General features: G+C 44.5%; 1 protein-coding gene across 1 annotated transcript; it reads left to right on the top strand.

The window, feature by feature from the left end:
• The first annotated feature begins 1017 nt into the window (after positions 1 to 1017).
• Positions 1018 to 23583, top strand: epha2b (eph receptor A2 b). Its single transcript, XM_037275253.1, has 16 exons — positions 1018 to 1194; positions 1734 to 1813; positions 3205 to 3853; positions 14986 to 15141; positions 15848 to 16189; positions 16289 to 16419; positions 17306 to 17477; positions 17555 to 17654; positions 18940 to 18995; positions 19077 to 19202; positions 19662 to 19984; positions 20185 to 20394; positions 20475 to 20624; positions 20699 to 20892; positions 21682 to 21837; positions 22830 to 23583. Exons 1-16 carry the CDS (start codon positions 1107 to 1109, stop codon positions 22936 to 22938), a joined length of 3042 nt encoding a protein of 1013 aa, XP_037131148.1. The 5' UTR covers positions 1018 to 1106; the 3' UTR covers positions 22939 to 23583.
• Positions 23584 to 23690: the final 107 nt, after the last annotated feature.

Consider the following 23690-nt stretch of genomic DNA (forward strand, 5'->3'; position numbering starts at 1 on the left):
TTACTATTCTATTCTTTGGTCAGCTGCGCTCGGCTCGCTATGACCCCGTGACCCTAATGAAGCGGTGTTGAAGATGGATGGATAATTACTTGGACCCCCCCCCATGATAACTACATTGAACAGCACTTTTCTTTTTTTTTAAGAATTAACTATTTTACAAACGCATTTGAACTTTAAAAAATTACCGTTTGTTTCCATGTATAATGCGCAAAATTTAACTAATTTATTGTCCTAAAATCTGGGGTGCGCATTATACATGGGTACAATTCTTTTTTTTATTTTTTTTTATCCGGATATCATACGGAGGCCGCCATTACAGATGCGCTTTCTTCTCTGCTGTTCACTTCAAACACGCTCCATACGAACACAATGCTCTCGTATCAGACGCTTGCTCGATCACCTGCTCGTTTGCTGTCACAATGTACCCTACACAAATCCGAAACATTTCTTCGCTATCGAGTTTGCTAGCGCATGCGCAGTGATACTGACCGGCAGAATAACATCCGGTTGTTCCCAAAGATGATCTTTTTTCTGAAATAATTTTACGTTTACGGACTTAAGTAGGAGTCAAAATTTGGGTGCGTATTATACATGGGTACAGGCTTTTTTCCAGCATCAACATGCCATTTTTAGGGTGCGTATTATACATGGGGGCGCATTATACATGGAAAAACGGTAATAACTTTTTTTTTTATTGAAAAGAGTATTTTTTCAACTATTTGAACTTTTTTTTAACTTCATCTACAAATGATCTGGGTCACCTGTGGTTTGAAATATCAATCACAAAACGTTTGACCACCTCTGCTTCTGTGCCACTTTCTTTTGACGGTAGTGACTTGAAATTCCCGACGGTACTTGAATGCAGCAGCAGCAAAGGTTTCTCAGGAGGAGTTTTCCTCCTTCCTCCTCCCCCTCCTCCTCCCACGCACCCACGCGCACATTCCAGCATGCAGGCGTTCCTGCTTTGTGAATGAGTGTGTGCGCGTGCACGTGAGTGAGTGTGTGTGTATGCAGAGCGGCGCTCCACAGTCGGTCAGTCAGTCAGTCGCAGCTCAGGAGCGCAAAAGGAGCGAGCGAGCGAGCGAGCGAGCGAGCAAGTGGAGCAAATGGAATTTATCACAGGAGTCCGACCGTTGTTAATATTCACCTACGTGCTCATTAATGGCATCCTCGTCACCCTGCAAAGCAAAGAAGGTGAGTTGTCACGTCCTTCTTCAAAGTTTCCCCAGACTCGAACACGCGGAGTACGTACAAGAAAGTGTCAGCGTTTAACACTGAAAACGACCTCAAACACTTGAATCGTCTCTGATAATAATTCATCTCAACATTCATTTTATTTTGTAATTGACGATTATAGGTTTTAGATTTTGTACGAGTTCCAGGGTGACAAAAAAGAAATGTATTTAAATTGAATTTTGACATAAATTCTGCTCCCAAACAGCCAATTTTCTTTCTCTTTTCCACCTATTACATTTTCCCTTCAATTGAACAATAGTATTCATCGCTAAATACCTGCATTATTTTCTCTAACCACTGATTTGAAATGTCTTTTTATATTCACGATAACATGATAAGAGGCCCATTTGTGACCATACTTTATGATCTTCACAATTTTAAAGGCCTTCTGAGGGAAATCGTAACTGCGATGTGACCCGCAATAAAAAAAAAGACCGACACTTATCCAACTTTACAACACATGATGACATTGCGTGGGTGTCTCCCTCCATCCACAGAGGTGCTTTTGGACATGAAGGCCACAGGAGGTGAGCTGGGCTGGTTGACTTGGCCTTTCGAGCAGGGAGACAAGCCCGGGGTGAGTATCGCTTTCGCACACACACGTTTTACACACTTGGAATTTGCCCGCACGGAGACTTTGCACAGGAAGGGCCAAGCCTGGCTTGTGTGAAATATTTGACCATTTGACTCGTGCGGCGAGCTGGCCAAAGGTCTGGGCCTTTTGTGTCAAATGTGCCACTTGTCGGCTGGGCTCACGAGAGGGAAAGGGATTGAAGTCACCCGCCGAGCATGTCTGGGCTCTGCCAAAGCGGAGGCAGACAGAATAGCAGCTCCTCCTGAACTGGGAATACTTGTGGCTTCTTGCGGTTTGGAGGCTCGGCCTGCGCAATTGTATGTTAGCAAGCAATTAACTTTTTCAGGCCGGCCTCTTTTTCTTTTTTTTTTTTTGGGTAATGCTCACAGACACCGCTTCAAACGTGTGTCACGGAAAATGAAAATCGTCTTTGTTGTTCCGCATATTGTCATGCGTATTATACAGTAGAAGAGGCGTCTTTGTCCTTTTTCACACTAATTGAGCGGTCCAAAATGTGTGGTCCTTCTTTAAATGCTGTTTTTATTCCACTTTGTATACCCGGCCGGAGTGCTCACACACATTTTACGCAGCAACTTTGTGTACACAAATTGCATACCTAGCTTGCCTTTAAAAAGCCCCGTGGGGCTAGTTGTTCCTCGAGCCAAGACTGTGTTCAAACATGTTGCGGCTTTTCCAGAAATATTTGTGGCAACTTTTAGTGTACAGTGTAAGCGGCGTCGGAAAAGTGACTGGAAATATTGTGGGATCTCGCTGAGCTTTCTCACGCTGCTTTGCTTCGGCAGAGGATTCGCGTTCGAGCAAAATGAATGAACACTATTCACTTTTGCGTGTTGCCGTGACGTTAATTACTGCTGTGAAGGAAATGAAATCCAGGTTTAGTCTGTCGTGATTGAACCATTGTAAGTCATACTAAAGTAGGAATCCGATCCACACCTCAAAATTAGTGTTTGTAATGGAAACGGGTGTAATTGTCATTGAGGCGCTGACGTGACATCAGAGGTGGAACAAAAATGACCTCTGCTATGGAAACACGGCCTGGCAGCTGCGTAAAGGGGACGTATTGTGAATTTTTTTCCCCCGCAATTTAAAACCATTCCCAGGTGTCTTAACATGTCTGTGACATGATTTTGTCACAATATCCAAAGAATCAAGATTAACAGCAACATTGCATAGTCGCCATTTTGAGAAATTGAGTCCGGATTAGTAATGTGTGGATTAGGCTTTACGATCAGGATTTTTGGAGCTGATCATGAATCGCTTTTAAAAAGATCACCAATTTGATGAAAAGATGGACCAATCTAGTCAATTAAAAAAATGTTCAGGACTGTACAGTCGACCTATTCGACTTCTAAACTCTCTGCGTTGTCTTCCAGTGGGAGGTGGCTCAGAAGACCCTGAACGGCTCTCAGTTGTACGCGTACTCTGTTTGCAACGTCGGCGAACGCGAGCAAGACAACTGGCTGCGCACCACCTTCATCCAACGGCGAGCGTCTGCCTCGCGGGTCTTGGTGGAGCTCCAGTTCATCGTACGCGACTGCAACTCCTTCGACGGCGCCTCCATGACCTGCAAGGAAACCTTCAACCTCTTCACTTCCGAGTCGGACGTGGACGTGGGCACCACCTTCCGCAAGGGTCAGTTCAAGAAAGTGGCCACCATCGCTCCGGACGAGATCACCAGCAAGAACGAGATGCACATCAACACGGAAACGCGGGTGGTGGAGAACCTCTCTCGGAAAGGCTTCTACTTGGCCTTTCAAGACATCGGCGCCTGCGTGGCTCTTCTGTCGGTCAGGGTCTACTACAAAACGTGCCCCGCCACAGTGATGAGCCTGGCCTCCTTCCCCGAAACGGTGGCCGGCGGCGAGAACCAGGCCCTGAGGGAGGTGAACGGGATATGCGTGGATAACGCCGTCAGCGAGGAGCTGCCTCGGGTCTACTGCACCGTGGATGGAGAATGGGTGGTGCCCGTCGGACAGTGCCAGTGCAAAGCCGGCCATGAGAAAATCCAAGACCTGTGTCAAGGTGAGCGCTCGTCTCCGGATGCTGTCCGTCTCTTTGCGCTGACCATTTGGCTTGACTGTTTCTTTGGGTTGCGAAAGCGTCATTTGCCGCGTCTGTTTGTCATGGGCGTTATTAGCGTCGCTCGGTGGAATTCCCCCCTCGGCTAAGCCGGCCGGCTCCTCCGCAATGGAAGGAATGCGACGTGTTCCGACATCATCCTTGACCTGGCAGCACAACCTGACAATGAGGATGTGCGTGCCTTCTGCCCTCTACAAACTTACCTCCAAGTGCAAGTTCTTGGATGACAGAAGTCTATTTTAGGATCTTCAAATGCACTTTAAAGTAGTATAAACGCGTTCCAAAAATATTTATTTTGAGGGAGAGCAAGAAAAATAAGACAAAAATGTTGAACCAAACAAACGTCACGATGCACTGATCAGTGCAATAAGATCAATAACAATGCCCAAAGCTGTACGGTTTTAAATGAATCTACTATTGCTTTGTGTAGGCCTAAAAAGCAGGATGCTTGAGACATTCAATAACCTTTCTAATCTCTTCAGCAAAAATTAGGCCTATCGTCAAATACTTCGATCGTGGGTCGCCATCTAGTGATCAAAAGTGGAATTACATTCCCACCTTCACATGAAAAAATAGGAGACCAGGAATGGTTTACCATACACCAGTTTATTTACATTAGTGTTCTTTGTAGTGACCGGAACGGATTAATGACATTTCAGTTTCTTTCAATGTGGAACGTTCTCTGGTTTCCGAATCGGTGTTCACAACTATGTTATAAATCCTAACAACCGCAACTGCCAGTTTGGACTGCAAAAACGAAACTTTCTCATTTCCAAGTGTGCAGCGTGAAAGCCTATTAATTTCCATCCCTGGCGTGGGCCGCTGCTTTCAGGTGTGTTGCGCAACTGCATGCACCGACAGGCCTAAACACCTCATGACTCTCATTAGTCCAAATGATTCCTTTTCTCGAAAACCTCGCCTCGTAAATCCTGCATCCCTCTAATAGATTCACACTTGGTTTGGCATAAAAATGCTCAAGTTTACTACCACTGTATCATTTTTAGCTGCCAGGTGGGATGATGAGGCAGTGGCGGCGTGTAGGAATGAGAGCAGAACTTGACCAAAGTGAGCAAGAGGTTGTACTTAGAGGAGGGCTGTGATTTTAAAACGGACTGGAATGTAAAGGTAGGAGAACAATGAGGCGCTGTGTTTCCCACTCACCTCCCCAGTGCATTCCTCATCCGTTTGCCGGAGAGCAGTACTCCTTCCCAGGCAGCGCTCGGTGGCGGTGCTAATGGTGTGTGGGGGGGGGGGTGTCGATGTTGGGTCAAGACCTCCCATAAAAATGAGTCAATGCCGCAGATCCAAGATGAAGTCAAATGGGAGCTCCGAGACGCACACAGGAAGTTGGAGATGAGCGTGGAAATGTCTGCTTGTGCTCTCCATCAGCTCTTCAAACGTTTGAAGATGGCTCAAGCGCGCATTTGCTCGATAGGAAATCTTTCTTGGTGGGATGATAAAGTCCACCGATCGACTGCCGAGGAATTTATCGCTTTTTATGAACTGTCATTTACGTCTGTCGGCAAAATTGTTTGGAATGAAAACACGCGGCTTATTTTGGCTCTTACAATCCGTGACCGCCACAATGTAGATAAATCAGACGTTGACTAAATGTTTATTAACACCCCTCACAAATGTTTAGCTTTTAAACTCGGCAGCCCGATCTTATCGTCACAATAAATAAAGAGTAGTTTTTTTCTCAAACATGTATTTCAAAGTCAATTAAAAGATGTCAAATGATTCCGCCTAGCGACAAACTTTGCATCTTAAGGCACCGCTGTGCACTCATTTGGTTGGCCAACACTCTTTCTTCATTTCCTATCATGACTTTCCTTACCCATAATCCTTCCTGCTACAATAAAAGCTCTTATCATTTGTGAGCTGGCACATGGACGGCCTTGGCTGCTGGACTTTGGGATTGCGTTTAGCCCTCCGGGTCCTCGGCTCATCAGCCTCATCACACTTAATCCCCGGTCAAGGTTGTTATTCTGGAACACACGATGAGAACTATTTGGACCGCCCAGCGCAGAATTAGCATCCCGGATGAGTCGGAGCCTTCCAGTAAAGTGATTATTGCTCTCACCAGAAAGTTCCTGTAAACTATTTTCTGCATCTCCTAATTTTCCACTCAGTCTCAAGTCTCCACGCTCATCCTCGGATGAGGCAACGACAAAGTTTGACTTGTGTGGTGAATGATGTGAATAGCTAGTAATTGACTTGGGTGTGTTTGAGTAACTACTGGTTTTGTGTGCCCCCAGAGTCATCTCTGGAATATTCCCATCCTTATTTCGAAGTGTTTAACGCAAAGACATGCGCTGGCGCCTAAGGCTAACAAGCTGCCAAACAAAGTTTGCTGGTTATTTTGGGGCCGGGGTGCAGGAGTCCTGAATATGACACCAGCGGTGTTTGAACATCACTTGTGCAGACCTGATGGGAACATTTAGCGGACTTCTGAAATTGGGGTTATGGAGGGGTAGATATTTAATGCCAAATCCCCGGAAATTAGGAAATGTTCTCAGTTGGACACTTTCCATCGCAATTATGTGAATTAACTGGGATTGAGGGTAATTTAATGGAAAGGTATCGTATTCGAGTCGAAAAATAATCATATTGTTTTGTCACAAGCAGACGTTTATACAAAATGAGTTGCGGTGTGTCTGAAGCTCACTTCTTTCTACTCACTTGAGAAACTCACAAATTCCGGCTCGCACAGTGAAGCATAAAAATGATGCGACGTGACTGATTCCAGTTTCCATCCTTGAAAAATACTGTAATCTTGCAATTGTAGAAGAAATCTGATTTATATTTTACATTTTGTCCAAATAGTTTGATCCAAAATATTTGCGTTTCATAAAGTCACGACTGAACACTTGTGTTGCTTCTATTAAGTCTGAATTTGGTTCGCTGCTACTTCATGTTTTTCTCCCACGGCTGTTAGCTTAAAGGAAGCCAGTATTGAGCAACTTTTAAGACCAAAGAGGTTTACTTCTAATCTTGTCTGAGTCGTGTTTGAGTCCAATTGTTAGGCAGGAAGGAGCACTGAATGAATGTATGAATGGCTATCGCTTTGTTAGCTTCTTGTGCTAGCCGTTGGCGAGCTTTGTCGCTGCGTGCCGCCTCACAACTGTGATGCGTTTTCATGTACTTCAGTTTCATTTGAGACTTTTGTGACAGTTAATAAAGTTAATTGACCATTTAAATAGTTTGAATACTAAGTGCCATTATGTTCGAGTGAGACGCTTTTTTTGTTTGTCCTGTGCTAACTGTGGAATTTAGTGTGTTTTGAAACATCCTGATAAAAGCAGGTGTGGTGATTCACGGCCATTTTTTCCCCTGCTTTGTCCCAACTGTGTATTTGTAATCCCCTTAATGGTATAAGACCAAAGTCTTGCACCATTTCACTTTATCTGCTCAGGCGTGAACATGGCCAATTGGATTTAGTTGACCTGTGGTGGATGTCACATGTCAAAAAATTGAGATTTCTGTCATGGCGCTGGTCATTTAGATGGAGGTGCTTTTTTTTTTTTTTTTTTTTGGGATATGTAAGCACAGTTTCTTCAGATTTGGTGCCAAAGTGTAATCTGGCCGACGGGCGAGGGAGTTCCTTAAATAATGGGTGGATGATAATGGGCGCTTTCAATTCATGTCATGTTTCGACAAGAGAAGTGAAACAAAGCTGTACACAAGCCAACAGGAAATGCTGTAAACTGGTGCTTTTTTTGTTGCTTCCTAGTTTAGTTGTGTAATCATTTGGAGCTCTAGCGTGACAGAGCAAGGTGCACCTGCATGACTAAGACCGGAAAAAATGTATTTGATGATATGCTATGAACCCACAACAGAGGACCGATGAGCTCAATTTGAAAAAACAATTTTTCCCCCATGGGAAATTGTCTCTCTGTTCCTGGGTTAAACCGTCATGAACGCTTTATCAACCAGAGTTGCCATGTGTTCCGATTTGTCCAGATTTTGTTACAAGCACTTGACTCGATTTGTTCCACAGTTACGGATTAAGTAAAAAATGTTCCAGCGAGGAGTGAGCGAGTAGGTGCTTGACACATAGTTTGTGATTGGCTGACAATATATCGGCTCTTTGGTGTTTGTTGCTGATCTTATCTCGTATTCCTCAGTATAAACAATTGCTTGATTAGTTCTTTTTCCAAATATGGCACTAAGATTTGCAATTAAATTCTTTTATTAAATACCTTTGCCAAAGGAGCACGCAGCCCACTTAAAAATATTCACATCATAACATTTTTCATCAGATCTAATTTCATATGTTAAAAAAATAATAATAATCACGACATGATATGTATTACAAGTGAAGACAAAACCTGAATCATTAAAAAAAAAAAAAAAAACAGCACAATTGCTAATTTAGTTTAAATTACATCAGCCAGTTCTACTGATTGTGAAGGCTCTGGGCAGATTAGACTGACATGGCAACACGGAGAGGCTGAAATTTGATTGGACCAAAACAAAAACAAAAATCAACCATCCTTAACTGCAAGCAGTCCAGCCAAAAGAAAATTGGTGTAAACATATATAAAATGACACACAAAAACCCCAAATTCCTCTGATGTGTGAGCTGAGGTTTCACGAGCTTCGTTGGGTTTGCCTGTTTTTTCTATAGAACAAAGTTGATGTATAGATGTGGTTTAACCAGTACAAATTGTTATTGGCTGTGTTTTTCTGGTAGAAGGGAACTTGGGAATGGTATGTGTGTTTGTGGTGGTGTAGCCTGGTTGGGGGGGGGGGGGGGGGGGGGGGGCGTCACTACAATGTGAAGCGCATTGTGTTCTTCTGTTGTGCGAGGTGAGCTCAGCACTTTCCTTCCCAGTGTGTCATCCATCTCATCTGACAACAGCCAGCCACCCGTTCGTCCGTCCGTCCCTGCCAACAGGATGAGCGGAAACCGGAGGCCACCTAATCCCTGGTTGACTCCCCGACCCGTTTGGCTCAGAGCTTTCTATTGTGGCCCGGCCACACTCAGCCACTTTCATAGATTTTTTTATTGGTGCATTTCACCAGGAAGTCGAGAGCATCGGGGGGAAAAAGGTGCTGTGTTTGCCACCTGGCTATTCTGCTTGTTGACTTTTCCAAATAAGCAAGACGAAAGAAATCCCACTCCTAGTCATTTAAATCTAATACCAAAGTTGCTTTCTTCAACACCGACGCCGTCGCTGCATTCCATGTACAAGTTATAACGTGTGATTGCCAACAAACTTGTCTGCTTCGACAAACAACATTGAAAAGCCACTTTGTTATGAAAAATGGAAAAGTAACCATTGATAATATTCAATAGGAGTACTGTCGAGTTTTTCCAGCCTTACTCTTGGTCGTTATTAGTTATTTTGACGAAGGCGTGGACTGTGTTGTCCCGGTATACAATCCAAGCAGTCAGCCTCCACAACTGTAGGTGGCGCTATGATCCCTAACTCACAAGTCTTTGCAATTTGAGCCAATGCTTGGTGGACTTTTTATTCATCTTTCGACAGCAATATATTAATATATACCCTGCAACTTTTGCAGATACTTCCTTTTCCAAGTCTTGGTACCCTTAAAAACTCCCAGAAGAGCCTTAACGAAGGCTTCTCGTCTTACTCTGTTTTCACCCCTATTTTCTGGTTTGATTTACCCCAGACAAGCTGCAATAGCTTGACCATGCTTATTAGCTTCACAATGACAATTTCTTTTTGGACCATTTTCGTCAAAAAGTTCAAAAGTCAAGCTTTCGGCCGCATCAAGTCAGTCATCCTATTGTTTAGTCCGCTTCAAAGGCGACTTGACATCTTTTCACTGGGTGGATCCCATCCATCCCCTGTTGCCGGTGGTCCGAGAGGAGAAAAGAATGGATTGTATTTGTTAACAGCCACATGAAAGCCCGAGTGCAATTGTGAAACAGATGTAATGCCCTCACAGCTGCTAATCCCCCTTTCATGCACACGCTTCCGCCGTCCTCTACCTACCTACCTTTTACCTCACGCAACCTCCCCCAACAGAGCCCCCCATTGTTCAAAATGCTAATGACGTGTTGTCACCCTGCATCGAAGCCGAATGACATGACATCTTGCCGTCATAGTCAAGTAGCTGAAAAACGGAAAAGTCACGGATAATGATTTACACATTTATTTGTTCTCATTCATTCAATCTGTTTTTGTGTTCCTTGGCTATACTTCTACCCGTTCCTTCCCTCCTCGCTGCTAACATGATTTTGTTTGACTTGGCCGGTGAGTTTCGGGAAGCCACGCACACTTTAACTCACTGCTGCCCTCAGGCACACGTGACCTTACTGCCAAACTCCCCCCCCCCAACCCCTACCACTTAGGCCTCAGGTCTCGGGGCCAATTCCCCCTGTCAAGTCTCCATGTTAGCCATTCATCCATCTATCCGAGCACGCATTCATCACTGTCACCATCTCATCCATCTTAACTTGTGCAGACGCACCGACCGGGAGGGGCACGTCGTGGCTCCAGCTCCTGGACTAGAGGGCGGGGGGGGGGGGGCTCCTAGAATGTAACAGGCCCCTTGCACTCAGCTTCAATAAACAAACAGAGCGGCTGGAAGTTGGCGGAGGCCTCTCAAATGACAAACAGCACTTCAAGTTTGGAGCGCTAAGCGGGGAAAATGGGTGCCTTAAGTTCATCACATGTTTGGACTCTTTTAAAAAGGCTTTTGTTCATGGTCATATCTGGAGTCTTTCATTTTGTGTTGTCGCCAGGTCAACGCTAAGCTAGACTCAAGGCTGCCGCTTCTTGGTCACGCTTACGGTGTTTTCTTACTTTCATTGAATCCTTGAGGAAGGAAGGAAGGAAGGAAGGAAGCGCTACGTCAAACTCACGCTTCCTGCTTCCTGTCATGTCCCCGAAACAATCCGCCTTCTACGCCGACTCGGGAAGCAACTCGTGTCCAACTATCCTCTTGGTAAACAACTCAGTGGTCATCTCCTGCTCAAAAAGGGCTTGGATAGACAAAATAGTTAGTAAGAACACGTATTTAAGACCACAAACACTGCTGTTAAAAACTGATTGCTGGAGTGTTTTGATTAGCGTAGCTGAGAAGCTAGCAAGTGTTTTGATTAGCGTCGCTGAGAAGCTAGCAAACGCGTGTTGAAGAGACATATGTCTCGGCATTTCTTTTGCTTGCCTCATACATTCTTGATATTCCAAGACAAGCTTGTGGCTAAGGTGGTGGAGCAAATTGCTCATGTTGCTACTTTAGTCCGGCAACACTTGCATAAAATGTTTATTTGGTCTGGCAGATTTTTTTGGGGGGGGAAGTAAAAAAAAAAAACCTTCCAGATTGATACAGCTTCTCATTCTACTCTGTCATCATGTCCTAGCAGCTCTGCGGCTTCCATTTCGGAACGTTCAGTCTCCGTTCTAGCCATATTTACCTTGACTGAACATTATATTGTTTAGCTTCACCACACCTTGCAGTCAGTCACACCTTGCGTGTTTAAAAGCTCAGCAGTGAAAAGGATCCAGTGTGAACCGGTACAAAATCAAACTCCGCTAACAATAGATCAACAATACCTCGTTGTTAGGAGGCTTAAAAAAAACATTTTACCAGAGGTAGAATGTCAAAGTATTGTCAGCAAGTTGAGACAGAGAGCGATTGCAAGGGCGAGTCACAAAAAGACAAAATTAGTTCATTCATGGATGCATCATCTCAATTTTGCCATTCAGCTACTTTTTCGAGAACAAAGTTGTGAGGAAAAGAAAAGCACTGAAGCACTTAAGTTCATCTGTAAAATGTATTGGGCTTTTTTTGAACGTGATTACTATCAAAGGTCGTCTACGTACAAATTGTGACAAATCTGAATCTTTGATATCAGCTTCAGCCGACATTTCTTGTCAGCTGAAGAAAAAAACATTTTGTTTTTGTGTTTGCAAAACGCAGTGCTTGGTTTCATTTCTGTAGTTTATTTCTCGACAACATTGAATTCCTCCTCGTCAACAGCGAAAGGAACTGAAAGTGTAGCCGTGCGGCTTGTTATGGTTGGGACCTCCTGTTGCGCAGTGTTCACTGGAATTCATCTCCATGTGACTGGAAGGTCGCGCGGCCGGCGAGATGCATTGCAGACAGAAAAGCCAGCCTGTCGGTTTTCCTTTCTTTTTTTCACTTGCCATGTGGCATTTGGGCAACTCCCATCCATCCATCCATCCATCCGCAAGGCTTTTTCCCTCCTCTCTTAGCACTTGAATGGCGTGGCATTCTCCTGGCCTGCTGCTTGCCGGTGAATAGCAACGTTAATGGCTTAGCTGGGGAGAGGGGAGGAAGGAATTTGGGGGATTACGAGTGTGGAGAGGTAGAGCTATGAATGCGACTTGCGGGGCAGCAGCTGCTTTGCCTTCTCAAAAGCCCGACCGACCGAGCGAGTCAGGTCTGCCCTGTGTCTTTCTTTCTTCCTTTCTGTCAATCCTCAGCGGGAGCCTCAGCTTCTGCCAGGGCACCTCTTTTGGCCCGGTTAATAAGTAGAGAAGCAGCTGGCCGAGGCAGAGAGGCGCTTCTGTCTTATCGGGAGGCTTGAGTGACACGCCGGCGCATTCTTTTCACGCAAACTAGTCTTTTTTTTTGTTCCTGTGTCCGCCCTTTGAGTTAATGTACTACTACACCTCTTGGCAGGAGCTCGTCTGTTCTACGTCAAGGAGTCAATCTTATTGATATGATGCAGAGTGGCTGCTCTCTTTTCTGCCTTCTAGATACAATTGAGGCTTGAATCGTTTTTTTGATTTGAGGAGCAATTTAGTAATTGAGGTTTTTTTTTTTTTACACCAGGCACATAGGTTTTATTAAACAATAAAAATGACAACATAAAGGAGTTTTTATGTAATGCTATAGCTATCCAATATTTTAGCATTCAGTATCGTACTGGAAATGTTATAAAAGAAATGTGTGTTTTGGTAAGCTATATTTTGACTCATAATAGATTTTACTCGCAGTCATGAACTTTATTTTTGAAATTTCTGTCTAAGGTGCAAAATGTTTGTTTTGTTGTTCATTTTATACTCACTTTATGCGGTATGGCCAGTCATACAAACAGAAGTTCACCAGTGAAATTTAAATTTAGAAATGTGTAGATGAAAACAGATAAAAATGGACATGCAATGAAAGTAAACTATAATAACTCTCGAAGACACAAAATGCTCATTTTCACTCGCAAATTGCAATGCAAAACCGCTAATTTTGAGCCTTGTAGTGGAATGTGATTTTCAACTCACAATAGCTCCAATTTGGGGAGGAAAAAAAAGATTCAATTCAGCCAATCGGTGGCTTTATTTGGTTTTCTATAAATACGGATATATTTTTTGGTGTGCAACTGAAAAGCAGTATGTCGATTAGTCAATGAGGTTTTATGATTTTTTTTTTTTTAAGAACAGTTAACAGCTGTTCCCAACTTTTTTTTGCACCACTGTAAAAAAAACATTTGAAAAGACACCTCACCTCTCCTCTGATTGTAGTTCAGTCGGCGTCCTGCACATTTCTCTCGTCATCTCGTGTTTTATACAGAGGACTTTCGACTTGCTCGTCTGCTGCTGGTGTTATGGTCTGGCGACGGCAGCAGATAGGCGAGTCAAAAGTCTTCTGTAAACTGGCTGTTTGGAAGACACGCCATGAGTCCATTTCAATGGCTTAAGTCAGCTTGTGGTCTCATCAGTTTTTGGACGGTCCTCACGTTCATTTGCAGTTTTCTGCCACGTGTCTCACGAGTGGGACAAGGGGGCAACGTATGTTGGCTGGCTCGTGTGAACGTGCCATGGTGTGAAGACTCGAGCAGCGGCCGCAATCGCTGCCGCCGCCGGCGGGCGGAATGTCGGCGGCCAAAAGAGGGCCCCATCGTTTTCACTTTTTATGGATGGCTCTCTGGGACATTTCACGCCGTATTAAGTTCATATTTCATCAGGCCGACGCACAGCGGGGGCAGGCAGGCTACCTGCAGTTCCGTCCACTAAAGCCAAATGTGTGAGAACAAGTGTCACCTTATCTGGGCCATACGCTTTCAAAAGCATGAAGAATGTGCCAGAATGTTGAGTGCCCTTCATTCATCAAATATTTCTCAATCATTAAACAAACAAACAAACAAGTCAATAGTCATTTCACCATCATCATTAGTTTAGTCACAATATGTTCTCTACCAAGTTTTTGTTTTCATGACACCCCTAAAAACGCTGGTTTCAAAACAACCCAATTTGGGACCGACTCAATTTCCTGGGTTGGTTTGCTCAAAGCAACCCAAAGTTGGGTCAATTTGACTTCCTGGGTCGATTCAAGTTTCAACCCAGCAGTACTTTTGGCTTTCAACTGGTTTTGTCCAAGGGACTAGTACTATTCTAACCAAGAAGCAACTCGGGGACCAATGCTTTGACGGATTATTATTTTATTTTGCACCAAAGTAGGATAGACCTATACAGGCCATTGATTTGCATCTGTCTATTTTGGCAATCTCAGCTACATTTGACATCATTTGGATGGGAAAATCAGAATTAGCTGGAAAATAAACCAAGTTGAAATAATAAATCCATTTTATTTTGAAAAATGTTACAATTGTTTTCCATTTCCAATTTTGCAGACCACTTGCAATACCGCCACGGCCCACTAAGGGGCCGCGGACCACCGGTTGACAATCCCCGATACACAGGCTCAGTGTTTCATATAGCACAGATGTCCTCGTCAGATGGAATTGATTTGAAAGTTTCACACGGGATGATGCATGACTGGAACTTGTAGCCTCGCACGGCACTCATCTTGCCGCCGTGGAATGTGGGACGACCGGTTGCCTTTGTTACAAGCGAGGCAACCGTTTGCCGTGTTACAAGACGTATCGGTGGCAGTCTTGCAGCCATGGCGAGATGTAATGACTTGAATCCACACTGCGCAGCCCCTGTTTTCCTTCTCATATCTCTGTCACCTTTGACCTTTGACTAATGAAACGTTCACTGAAGCTTGGTGTCTCACACACAAGAGGTAAAAAGTTCACGCTGGTGAAATGTTCAAGGCAGCCGGACCGGCTTGTGTACGTCACACGTAATGTTTGCCTCAAGTCACACTTGCAAATGTCTTTTTCTTCTTTGCAGAATGTCAGCCCGGCTTCTTCAAAGCGGAAGCTTCCGGTGAGACGTGTCAGCCGTGTCCTGCTAACACCCAAGGGTCGGGCTCCGGGGCTTTATTTTGTTCCTGCGTGGACGGCTTCTTTCGGGCCCCCAGTGACCCCCCAACCGGACCCTGTTCAGGTGATGACACGCCCTGATCTCCTTTTTAACAAGTGTGACCTCATATGGACATAAGTATTGGGACAGGAATTACGGCTCGCTAAAGTTTTGTTTGGCTCAGTCTTGCGAAAATAAAAAAATGGAGGCTTATACAAAATTTCAAAATCTTTTTCCAAAAAGAGTTTACTTTTTTTTTTTTTATTATTATAATTTTATTTTAGAATAGTTTTTGGTTTCAAAAAGTTTTTCCTCCAAGGGTCACAAAGAAAAACAAGGGACACAATAAGTCGGCCATTTTGTTGTGCGACATCAGTTTCAGGGCTCATTTTCTATTTTGACAAACTCATAATCGAGAAATGAGATCCAATTGAGATCCAATCTCAAGTGGGTGTCCTGGGCAGATGTTAAGTTGTGACATTTTGATCTGCATCAGTGATTCAACTCGTGGTGCCATCGGATTGTCACTAGCTGCAGCAAAATATTAGATGTGTCTTTGCAGAGGATAAAGAATATATGCCTATATGAGTACTGTTTTTATAATAAAGTGACACCAAGGCTAATTCATTAGACCTTCATAGCGTTTTGGATTACTTGTTAGCATTAAGTAAGCCAAGTAAATAGCTAACTTTAGTAGACGCTGCCGGCAGTAAAAGGCCCCCGGGCCCTAAATTTGCCAACCCATATTCAGTATTTGAATCTCTTCCTTATTCTTCCTTCCCATGCTCAGGCCTCCCCTCTGCTCCCAAAGACCTCATGGCCACCACCACGCAACTATCCGCTGGAAAACTCCTGCTTTCCTGGAGCCCGCCAGATGACAGCGGAGGTCGAACAGATTTGACGTACAGCGTGGAATGCCAACGCTGCGAGGGCGCCACCTGTCAGCCGTGCGGAGACAAGATCCACTACGACCCATCCAGCTCCGGCCTAACCGACACCAAGGTGTCAGTGAGCGAGCTGGACGCTCACCTCAACTATACCTTCATCGTGGAGGCTCACAGCGGCGTGTCCATGTTAGCCAGTCCGGCAACGCCTTCCACCAGTGCTCTGACTACATCTCTGCACTACACAGGTGAGGAGGGATGCTTTCTTTCTGTAGTCATATCATTTCTTCTGCAACTGGAAAAAACAACTGAAAAAGTCCCCCCCCCCCCCCCCCCCTTTTCCTCAGAACCCCCAAAAATCACCTCCGTTCGAATGGTGGAGAGAACGGCCACCAAGTTGTCCATCTTCTGGGACGTGTCCCCCCGACCGCGTTTCCAACCTCGGCCCTTCCGCTACAAGCTGACCTATCGCAAGAAGGTGCTTTGCTTCTTCCATTTCAAGTCACACGATTGCAACAGCACATTTGTCCTTTCAAGTGAACAACTTGTTTGCAATTTCTATGAATCAAAGTCAAAGGTATGCAGAATAAAGGTGATTTTCTTTTTTTTCTTGATGCATTCAAATCTGCACTACTAAGCACCGCGGTTTTAAAATAGGTGAGACACGTTTCAGTGAATAAAGAGAATATGTACTATAGTTTTATTGTGAGTGTGCTTGCTATATAGCAGGGAAAAAGTCCAGAAAGTTTCCATGGGAAGTTGAGCGGAGGAATTTTGAAACTACGCTAGGGGGTTGATGAGAGTGAATGTAAATGTTAACTGGGAATCATTTATATCATCTGTAACATGAAAAGTGGAGCCCTATATTAGCGTAAGATATCAACGTCAACGTGTTAATTATATGCGTTGAAAATGTTTTTGCAATCCCCAAAAATTCTTGGAAAAATGGGCTAACATAAAACCGGAGTGCCATCCTAAATTTATTATATATTTTTTAAACAAAAAGAAATCTGCTCCAACTATGATACTGTACACAATATTCAATTAAAATCTTTGACTTGATATTATTTGTGAAGAGTAAAAACACAAGTTCCTTCCAGTTAAAAGCCAAGAAATTATTTTAATTATTAGTCAATTAATATAAATGAATTGAGACGTAATAATACCAACACTTACCAATAAATAAAAATGTTGCAAATTTGTCTGAATTCCAAAAACAATTTTTCTGCTACACGTGTCACCTGCCAGATAAATTGACTTTTGAATTATTTTTCAGACATTTGTGAAGCAAAATGGGGCCTGATGTTGATATCTTTGTTGAAAGCAAATCGGGCTTACTTGAATGACTGTATCCTCCCTCTCAGGATGACAATCTGGATGTGACCACCTACACGGTGCTGATCCTGGAGAAGAGTTCTGTCGAGATCAGCGATCTGGCCCCAGGCACGGCCTACCTGTTCCGGGTGCAGGCCGTCGGCAGTGACGGCAGTCCCGCAGGTTCCAGTGTGGAGGAACAGTTTGAAACCTCATCTGCAGGTAGTCATCACTCAAGTCGCTTTGACACCTTTTGCAACGGCATGACTTTGATTCATGTGTCTTTTTTTTTTTTGCAGAACCGCTGACTCAGACCAACCCGGCGCTTATTTTCGGCGTGCCGATCGCAGGCGCGGCTGTCTTGTTCATCCTGGTCCTGGTGGTCTTCCTCCGCAGACGGTCAGTAAGCGTTCCTCTTCCTGGACAGGACCTCCAAATGGCCTTTGCATTCAATCGCTTGCCACCTCTTCTTTTCTTTCCTCCTTTTTGTCAACTATTTGAATCTGTTCCAACCCTCGAGGGAACAAAACCAAAGTGTTGCACGTTCATGGGTTCTATACTCGGCATTGTCGGGGGTCTTTTTGAAAGGAAATTGTCGGCGACAAGACGGATAGGCCTCTGAAGCGTTGTCGTCGCGTTCTGAAGGTTGCGCTCGTCCACCTTCCTCAACCTTCCTTCTGTCACCTCTTTGAATCAATGGCTTCGGCAAACACGGCCCATCGTTAGCGCTGATCAAAGAGATGCTTTGTGAAAGCCGTGACAAAGGTTGCTATGTGCCATTCATATTAAAGCGGGCGGGCGGGCCTGGTGTATGAGGAAGCACAAGATGCACCCAACCCCCCTCCAGACACTTAGCTTTCAGAACGACAGATGACGTACAGTGGAATTTATATTATACTTGCACAGTAAACAAAATACACATTTTAACCCCCCTTATAGCCAATGGTTTTCCTTCCATCCTTTTATATGAACAATTAAAGAATAGCACGAAGCCAGCACATGTTCTGTATTTCATTATTTACTCTTAGGTGTTGTAGGCACCGGCGGAGTTAGAGGTGGGCTGTGGGGGCACTGACCCCCCCTCTGAAAAAATGCTAGAACCTTCAGGATCCAGGCCAGTTAATTGATTTCTGGTTATTTGCCAATTTGTCAACATTTCCACCCACCTGTACGGAATATATTAGGAATCCTGACCAGTTTTCCTGAAGAATTTTAGGGGTCTATCTATCTATCTATCTATCTATCTATCTATCTATCTATCTATCTATCTATCTATCTATCTATCTATCTATCTATCTATCTATCTATCTATCTATCTATCTATCTATCTATCTATCTATCTATCTATCTATCTATCTATCTATCTATCTATCTATCTATCTATCTATCTATCTATCTACCTACCTACCTACCTACCTACCTACCTACCTACCTACCTACCTACCTACCTACCTACCTACCTACCTATCTATCTATCTATCTATCTATCTATCTATCTATCTATCTATCTATCTATCTATCTATCTATCTATCTATCTATCTATCTATCTATTTATTTATTTTCCACTTTTGTTTTGACAACCCCTTGAGTCAATCAACTTAACAGGAGGTCCAAAACAATCTTCAAATGAGCTCACATTCAATTTGTGGTAAATAAAAGTGATCTTTTGTGTGTCTTATTCAGGAAAAGAAATTCTCACACCAGACAAGGACCGGAAGACGCATACTTCTCTAGCTCGGGTACCCGAAAATAAGAAAAACAATCTCTCTTTCTTCTCACATCATTCATGTCGTGACCCTTGGTGTTCTCTGACCCCTTAGAGCAACTAAAACCCCTGAAGACCTACGTGGACCCGCACACCTACGAGGACCCCAACACAGCCGTACTGAAGTTTGCCACGGAAATCCACCCCAGCCACATCAGTAAACAGAAAGTCATCGGAGCTGGTGAGTGACAGTCGGCCAGCACGCTGAGTGATGTCGCAATCCCCAGCGGGGCTGTTTACACAGCACGTTTTCCACCAGTTAACTTGCCGACTGACAGCGGCTTAGTTCGGTAAAGATAACAATCTACCTGTCCTGTAATGGCGACTCTTGTGATACATCGGCCCCTCCCCATCTCCCACGCGTGAGATGTTTATTCAAGTGGGAGCTTTTTTTTTTTCCCCCACCCCGGTCGGTTCCCATGGCCGAACCCCCTCCCTGTCTTTCTCCCCATCCTCCCACACCACAGGCCACCCGCCGCTTTAACAACACTCAGCCTTGAACACACCTCAGCGGGAAAGCCTCGAGCCAAACAGCCACACACACCCTTTCTTTTTTCCCTGCATCCATTTTACACAAATACAACTTTTTTAACAGACGTCCGTTTTCTGACTTTGCTTCTATATACATTGTGTTTGACAGGAGAGTTTGGCGAGGTGTATCGTGGTATTCTCAAAGTGCCAGGCAGGAAGGAAGTGGCCGTGGCCATCAAGACGCTGAAGCCAGGCTACTCGGAGAAACAGAGGCAAGACTTTCTGGGCGAGGCTTCCATCATGGGTCAATTCTCCCACCAGAACATCATCCGCCTGGAGGGGGTGGTCACCAAATGTAAGCTTGACTTTTTGCACTTTTTGCAAACATGCTTTCACTTGTTTGTGAACATGCTTTTATGTTTGTGTGCAGTTAAACACGCCATGATTGTGACGGAATACATGGAAAACGGAGCACTGGATAGATATCTCAGGGTGAGTTTACACTCAATTTCCAATAGTGGGGGAAACGGGATGGATGTATGGTGGCCCAAAAGACTCAAAAATAGCTCCATGCTACACTTTCATAATCCACGAGCCATTTTAATTAGCTTCATCCATTTTCTATACCGCTTATATATATAAAAAAAATTAGCTTCATCCGTTAACGTTTTTTTTTTCCATTTTTCCATCAGGACCGAGACGGTGAGATTTCCTCCTTCCAGCTCGTGGGCATGCTACGTGGCATCGCCGCAGGCATGAAGTACCTCTCTGACATGAGCTACGTCCACCGCGACCTGGCGGCTCGCAACATCCTGGTCAATAACAACCTGGAGTGTAAAGTCTCAGACTTTGGTTTATCCCGAGTGCTGGAAGACGATCCCGAGGGGACGTACACCACCAGTGTGAGTAGAAGTACAGTACAGTGGATGGCTTGGATTTGAAGGCACGTCTGGAAGAGTTTAGTGGCATTTTTATTTGACAGGGAGGTAAGATCCCCATTCGCTGGACGGCTCCGGAGGCAATCGCGTACAGGAAGTTCACGTCAGCCAGCGACGTGTGGAGTTTTGGTATCGTTATGTGGGAGGTGATGGCGTTTGGCGAAAGGCCCTACTGGGACATGAGTAATCACGAGGTGAGATTTTTTTCTTTTAGGCCGCACCTTATGTCTAGCCATCGCTCGGAGTCATCAGCGGGGGTTGTCCGCAGGTGATGAAAGCCATCAACGAGGCTTTCAGGCTACCGGCGCCCATGGACTGTCCCTCGGCTGTTTACCAGCTCATGCTGCAGTGCTGGCTCCAGGATCGCTCCAAGAGGCCGCGTTTCGGGGACATTGTCAGCCTGCTGGACAAACTCCTACGGAGTCCAGACTCCCTCAAGACCATTGCTGACTTTGATCCACGGTAAGCATTATTTCAATGGAATCATCCAAATGACATGACATGGAAGGGGAAACTGTGGCTACAATGTATGAGGTGTGTCTGAAATGTTCCAGGACAGGTTACTTTTCATCCATCCATTTTAAGAGTAGAAGATAGAGCTAGCGGCAAGCTAAGAAAAATGGACAGGGATCATACAGTATGAATTATTTTACATCATACTGTGAATCATTTTTCAAAAATGATTTTGTCAGAGGTGTGTCTCAGCGTCAGCCACGCAGGGGTGTCAAAGAATTTTTTTCACGGGCCGCATTCTAGTCATAGTTTCCTTCTGAGAGCAATAATGAGTGTCAACCCAAATCAATGTATGAACATCTCATATTATATATAGGCTACACAACAAACTGATAAATAACTAGTTTTGAAATCAGAAACTAGTCAAATCTGTTTTTTTCTAAAAAAGATGAATGGTAATAAATAATCTCTATTTTTTAAAAGTGAAGACAATTTTCAATTTTTGTATCCAAGTACGGGCCAAATATAATTACACTGCAGGCCGCATTTGGCCCACGAGCCAGGGTTTGACAACTCTGTTGTCATGTCACAGTCAACTGTCTTTTGTGTGGAAGAAGCCAGGTCTTTATTTTTTCCTTTTTATGACCGTGAAAAGAGACAAAAGGCCAACTTTGTCACATCTCAATCGTCACTTTTCCCCCTGACTGCTCCAACTGGTTTTGTGTCTTTTTCTAATGTTATTAAAGTCATTTGCTTTGTTGTTCTTCTTCTAATAACCACGAGATTGACTTCTTGCAGCGTATCCATCCGCCTGCCCAGCGTCAGCGGTCCAGACGGCTCGCCTTTCAGGACCGTGTCCGAGTGGCTGGAATCCATCAAAATGAGCCAATACAGCGACAACTTCAGCTGCGCTGGCATCGTCAGCATGGATCAAGTCCTGCAGATGAAGAACGAGTAAGTTGGACATGCGCTCATGTTTGCTGACGCCACATATTTCTTTTATATTATCGTGGGGGGGGGGGGGGGGGGGGTTCTTTTGCTCGATACGTTCTGTTGAGAGAGTGTGTTTTCACTCTCAGCGGGACATCTGTTCCCGACTTGGTCCAAGTCGTTTCTAGAATCTGCTAAATGGCTGGCGTCATTCTCATCGGCAGCCTCAGTCAGAACTTGTCAAATGCCTGTGATGGAAAAAGGACGAAGAAAGACGTGGCGTTTTTTTTCTTTTTTGAGGTCACGCCATTTTTTCGTTCTCTCATCCCTTCATCCCTCCCTCTGCCCACACACTTTGCCCTGAGCGGCGCTTTTGCAAACCCTCAAAAAGTCACTTTTGGCTGTTGAGGGCAAACTCAATCTGGAGGGAGGCTTTGAAAGGGAAGAGAAGATTCTTCACAATTTGAAGGTGTAAGAGGAGTTAAGTCTTATCTTCTCCCATGTATGGGAACACTTAAATTGAATTGAATGAAATTGCCCCAACGTTTGGAGAAAAGGCTTAGTCAAGCACATCATATCTGCTTGTTTGGGGACTATAATGAGGGCCAGAGGTTTTTCCAAGCGGGCGAGCAGCCCAAAGGAAGCCGCAAGAGGCGGCGGCATCTTTCCTGCCTGCTGTACGCCGTTCACATCTCAAGTGGCTGTGATTTGCAATGATTGCCAAGCAGATGACAAAATCCTTTCAAGTGTTTGTCGTGGCCAATGGTGCGATTGCGCGCCTCCATCTGCAAACACTCTCAAGGCCACCGGCAGCCAATTGAATCATTGTTAAATCATTAAAACCGCTAATGAAGGCTTTGCCGAAAAGTGTCGTCCTTTCATGTTGTTACGTTTAACCTCGCTCCGCATGAGTGGAGGGCGAGCGGATGTTTAATGACTTCAAGGCACGGGAGCGTGAAAAGTCTTGGCCGAGGGCTTGCAAACGCTCACAAAATGTCATGTCGCTTCCATCACAGGGACATCAAGAACATCGGGGTGAGGCTGCCTGGCCATTTAAAAAGAATCGCCTACAGCATTTTGGGCTTGAAGGACCAGACCAGCACGCTGAGTGTGTTTGCAGTGTGAACGCCATCACAGAGACTTGAACTCAAGCACTGAAGCTGTGCGCCCCTTTGGACTCCCAAATTGAGCTGGAGCAATACCGCAGGGGGCAGCACGAGCAAAAACAAACATCCTGTACTCGCGCTCGCAGCAAACATCGGCGAGCCATGGAGGAAATACGCAAAAGGACTCAAGTACTCATTCCTTGTTTAAAAAAAAAAAAAAAGAAAGAAACAGCACTCGTGGGAATGGCTTCACATGCATGGAGCAAACGCAGAAGGTGTGGCAGTGAGGGCGGGGCGGGAGAAAGGGAAGGGCCCAGCTTCCACTTCCTGTTCATCGGGCGAGGACGTCTGAAAGTAGCTGGAGATGACCGAAACTAAACTAAGCTATAATCTTGTAAGCAAAATGAGGCTTATGTATGAGGTACTCTGTAAATAATCCACTTTTCTTTGTATTTGGGAATTCACCCAAACCACTGGGATTAAAGAATTTCTAATGTAGCACTTGCTTTGAAAATATTGTGGTTTTGGTTTGTTTTAAAGTGACAGGAAATGGCTTGTTATGCTTTTCAAAATGAAAAGCAATGGTGAAAATGAGAAGGCACTCTATCTGATCTGCCGGTAATGAAGATGGAGCGGGTAAGCGTTGCCAGAATGCAAAAAAAAAGATGTCAAGAGGATGAGTCTTGTCGTGGTGAGGATGATTTCCGACTAAATAATAGTTTGGCCTTGTCTATTTTTGTAAACTACACCCACATTCTCATGTGCTGTTGT

This window comes from Syngnathus acus, chromosome 2, assembly GCF_901709675.1.
Source record: "Syngnathus acus chromosome 2, fSynAcu1.2, whole genome shotgun sequence".
In the NCBI taxonomy this organism is placed as follows: Eukaryota; Metazoa; Chordata; class Actinopteri; order Syngnathiformes; family Syngnathidae; genus Syngnathus; species Syngnathus acus.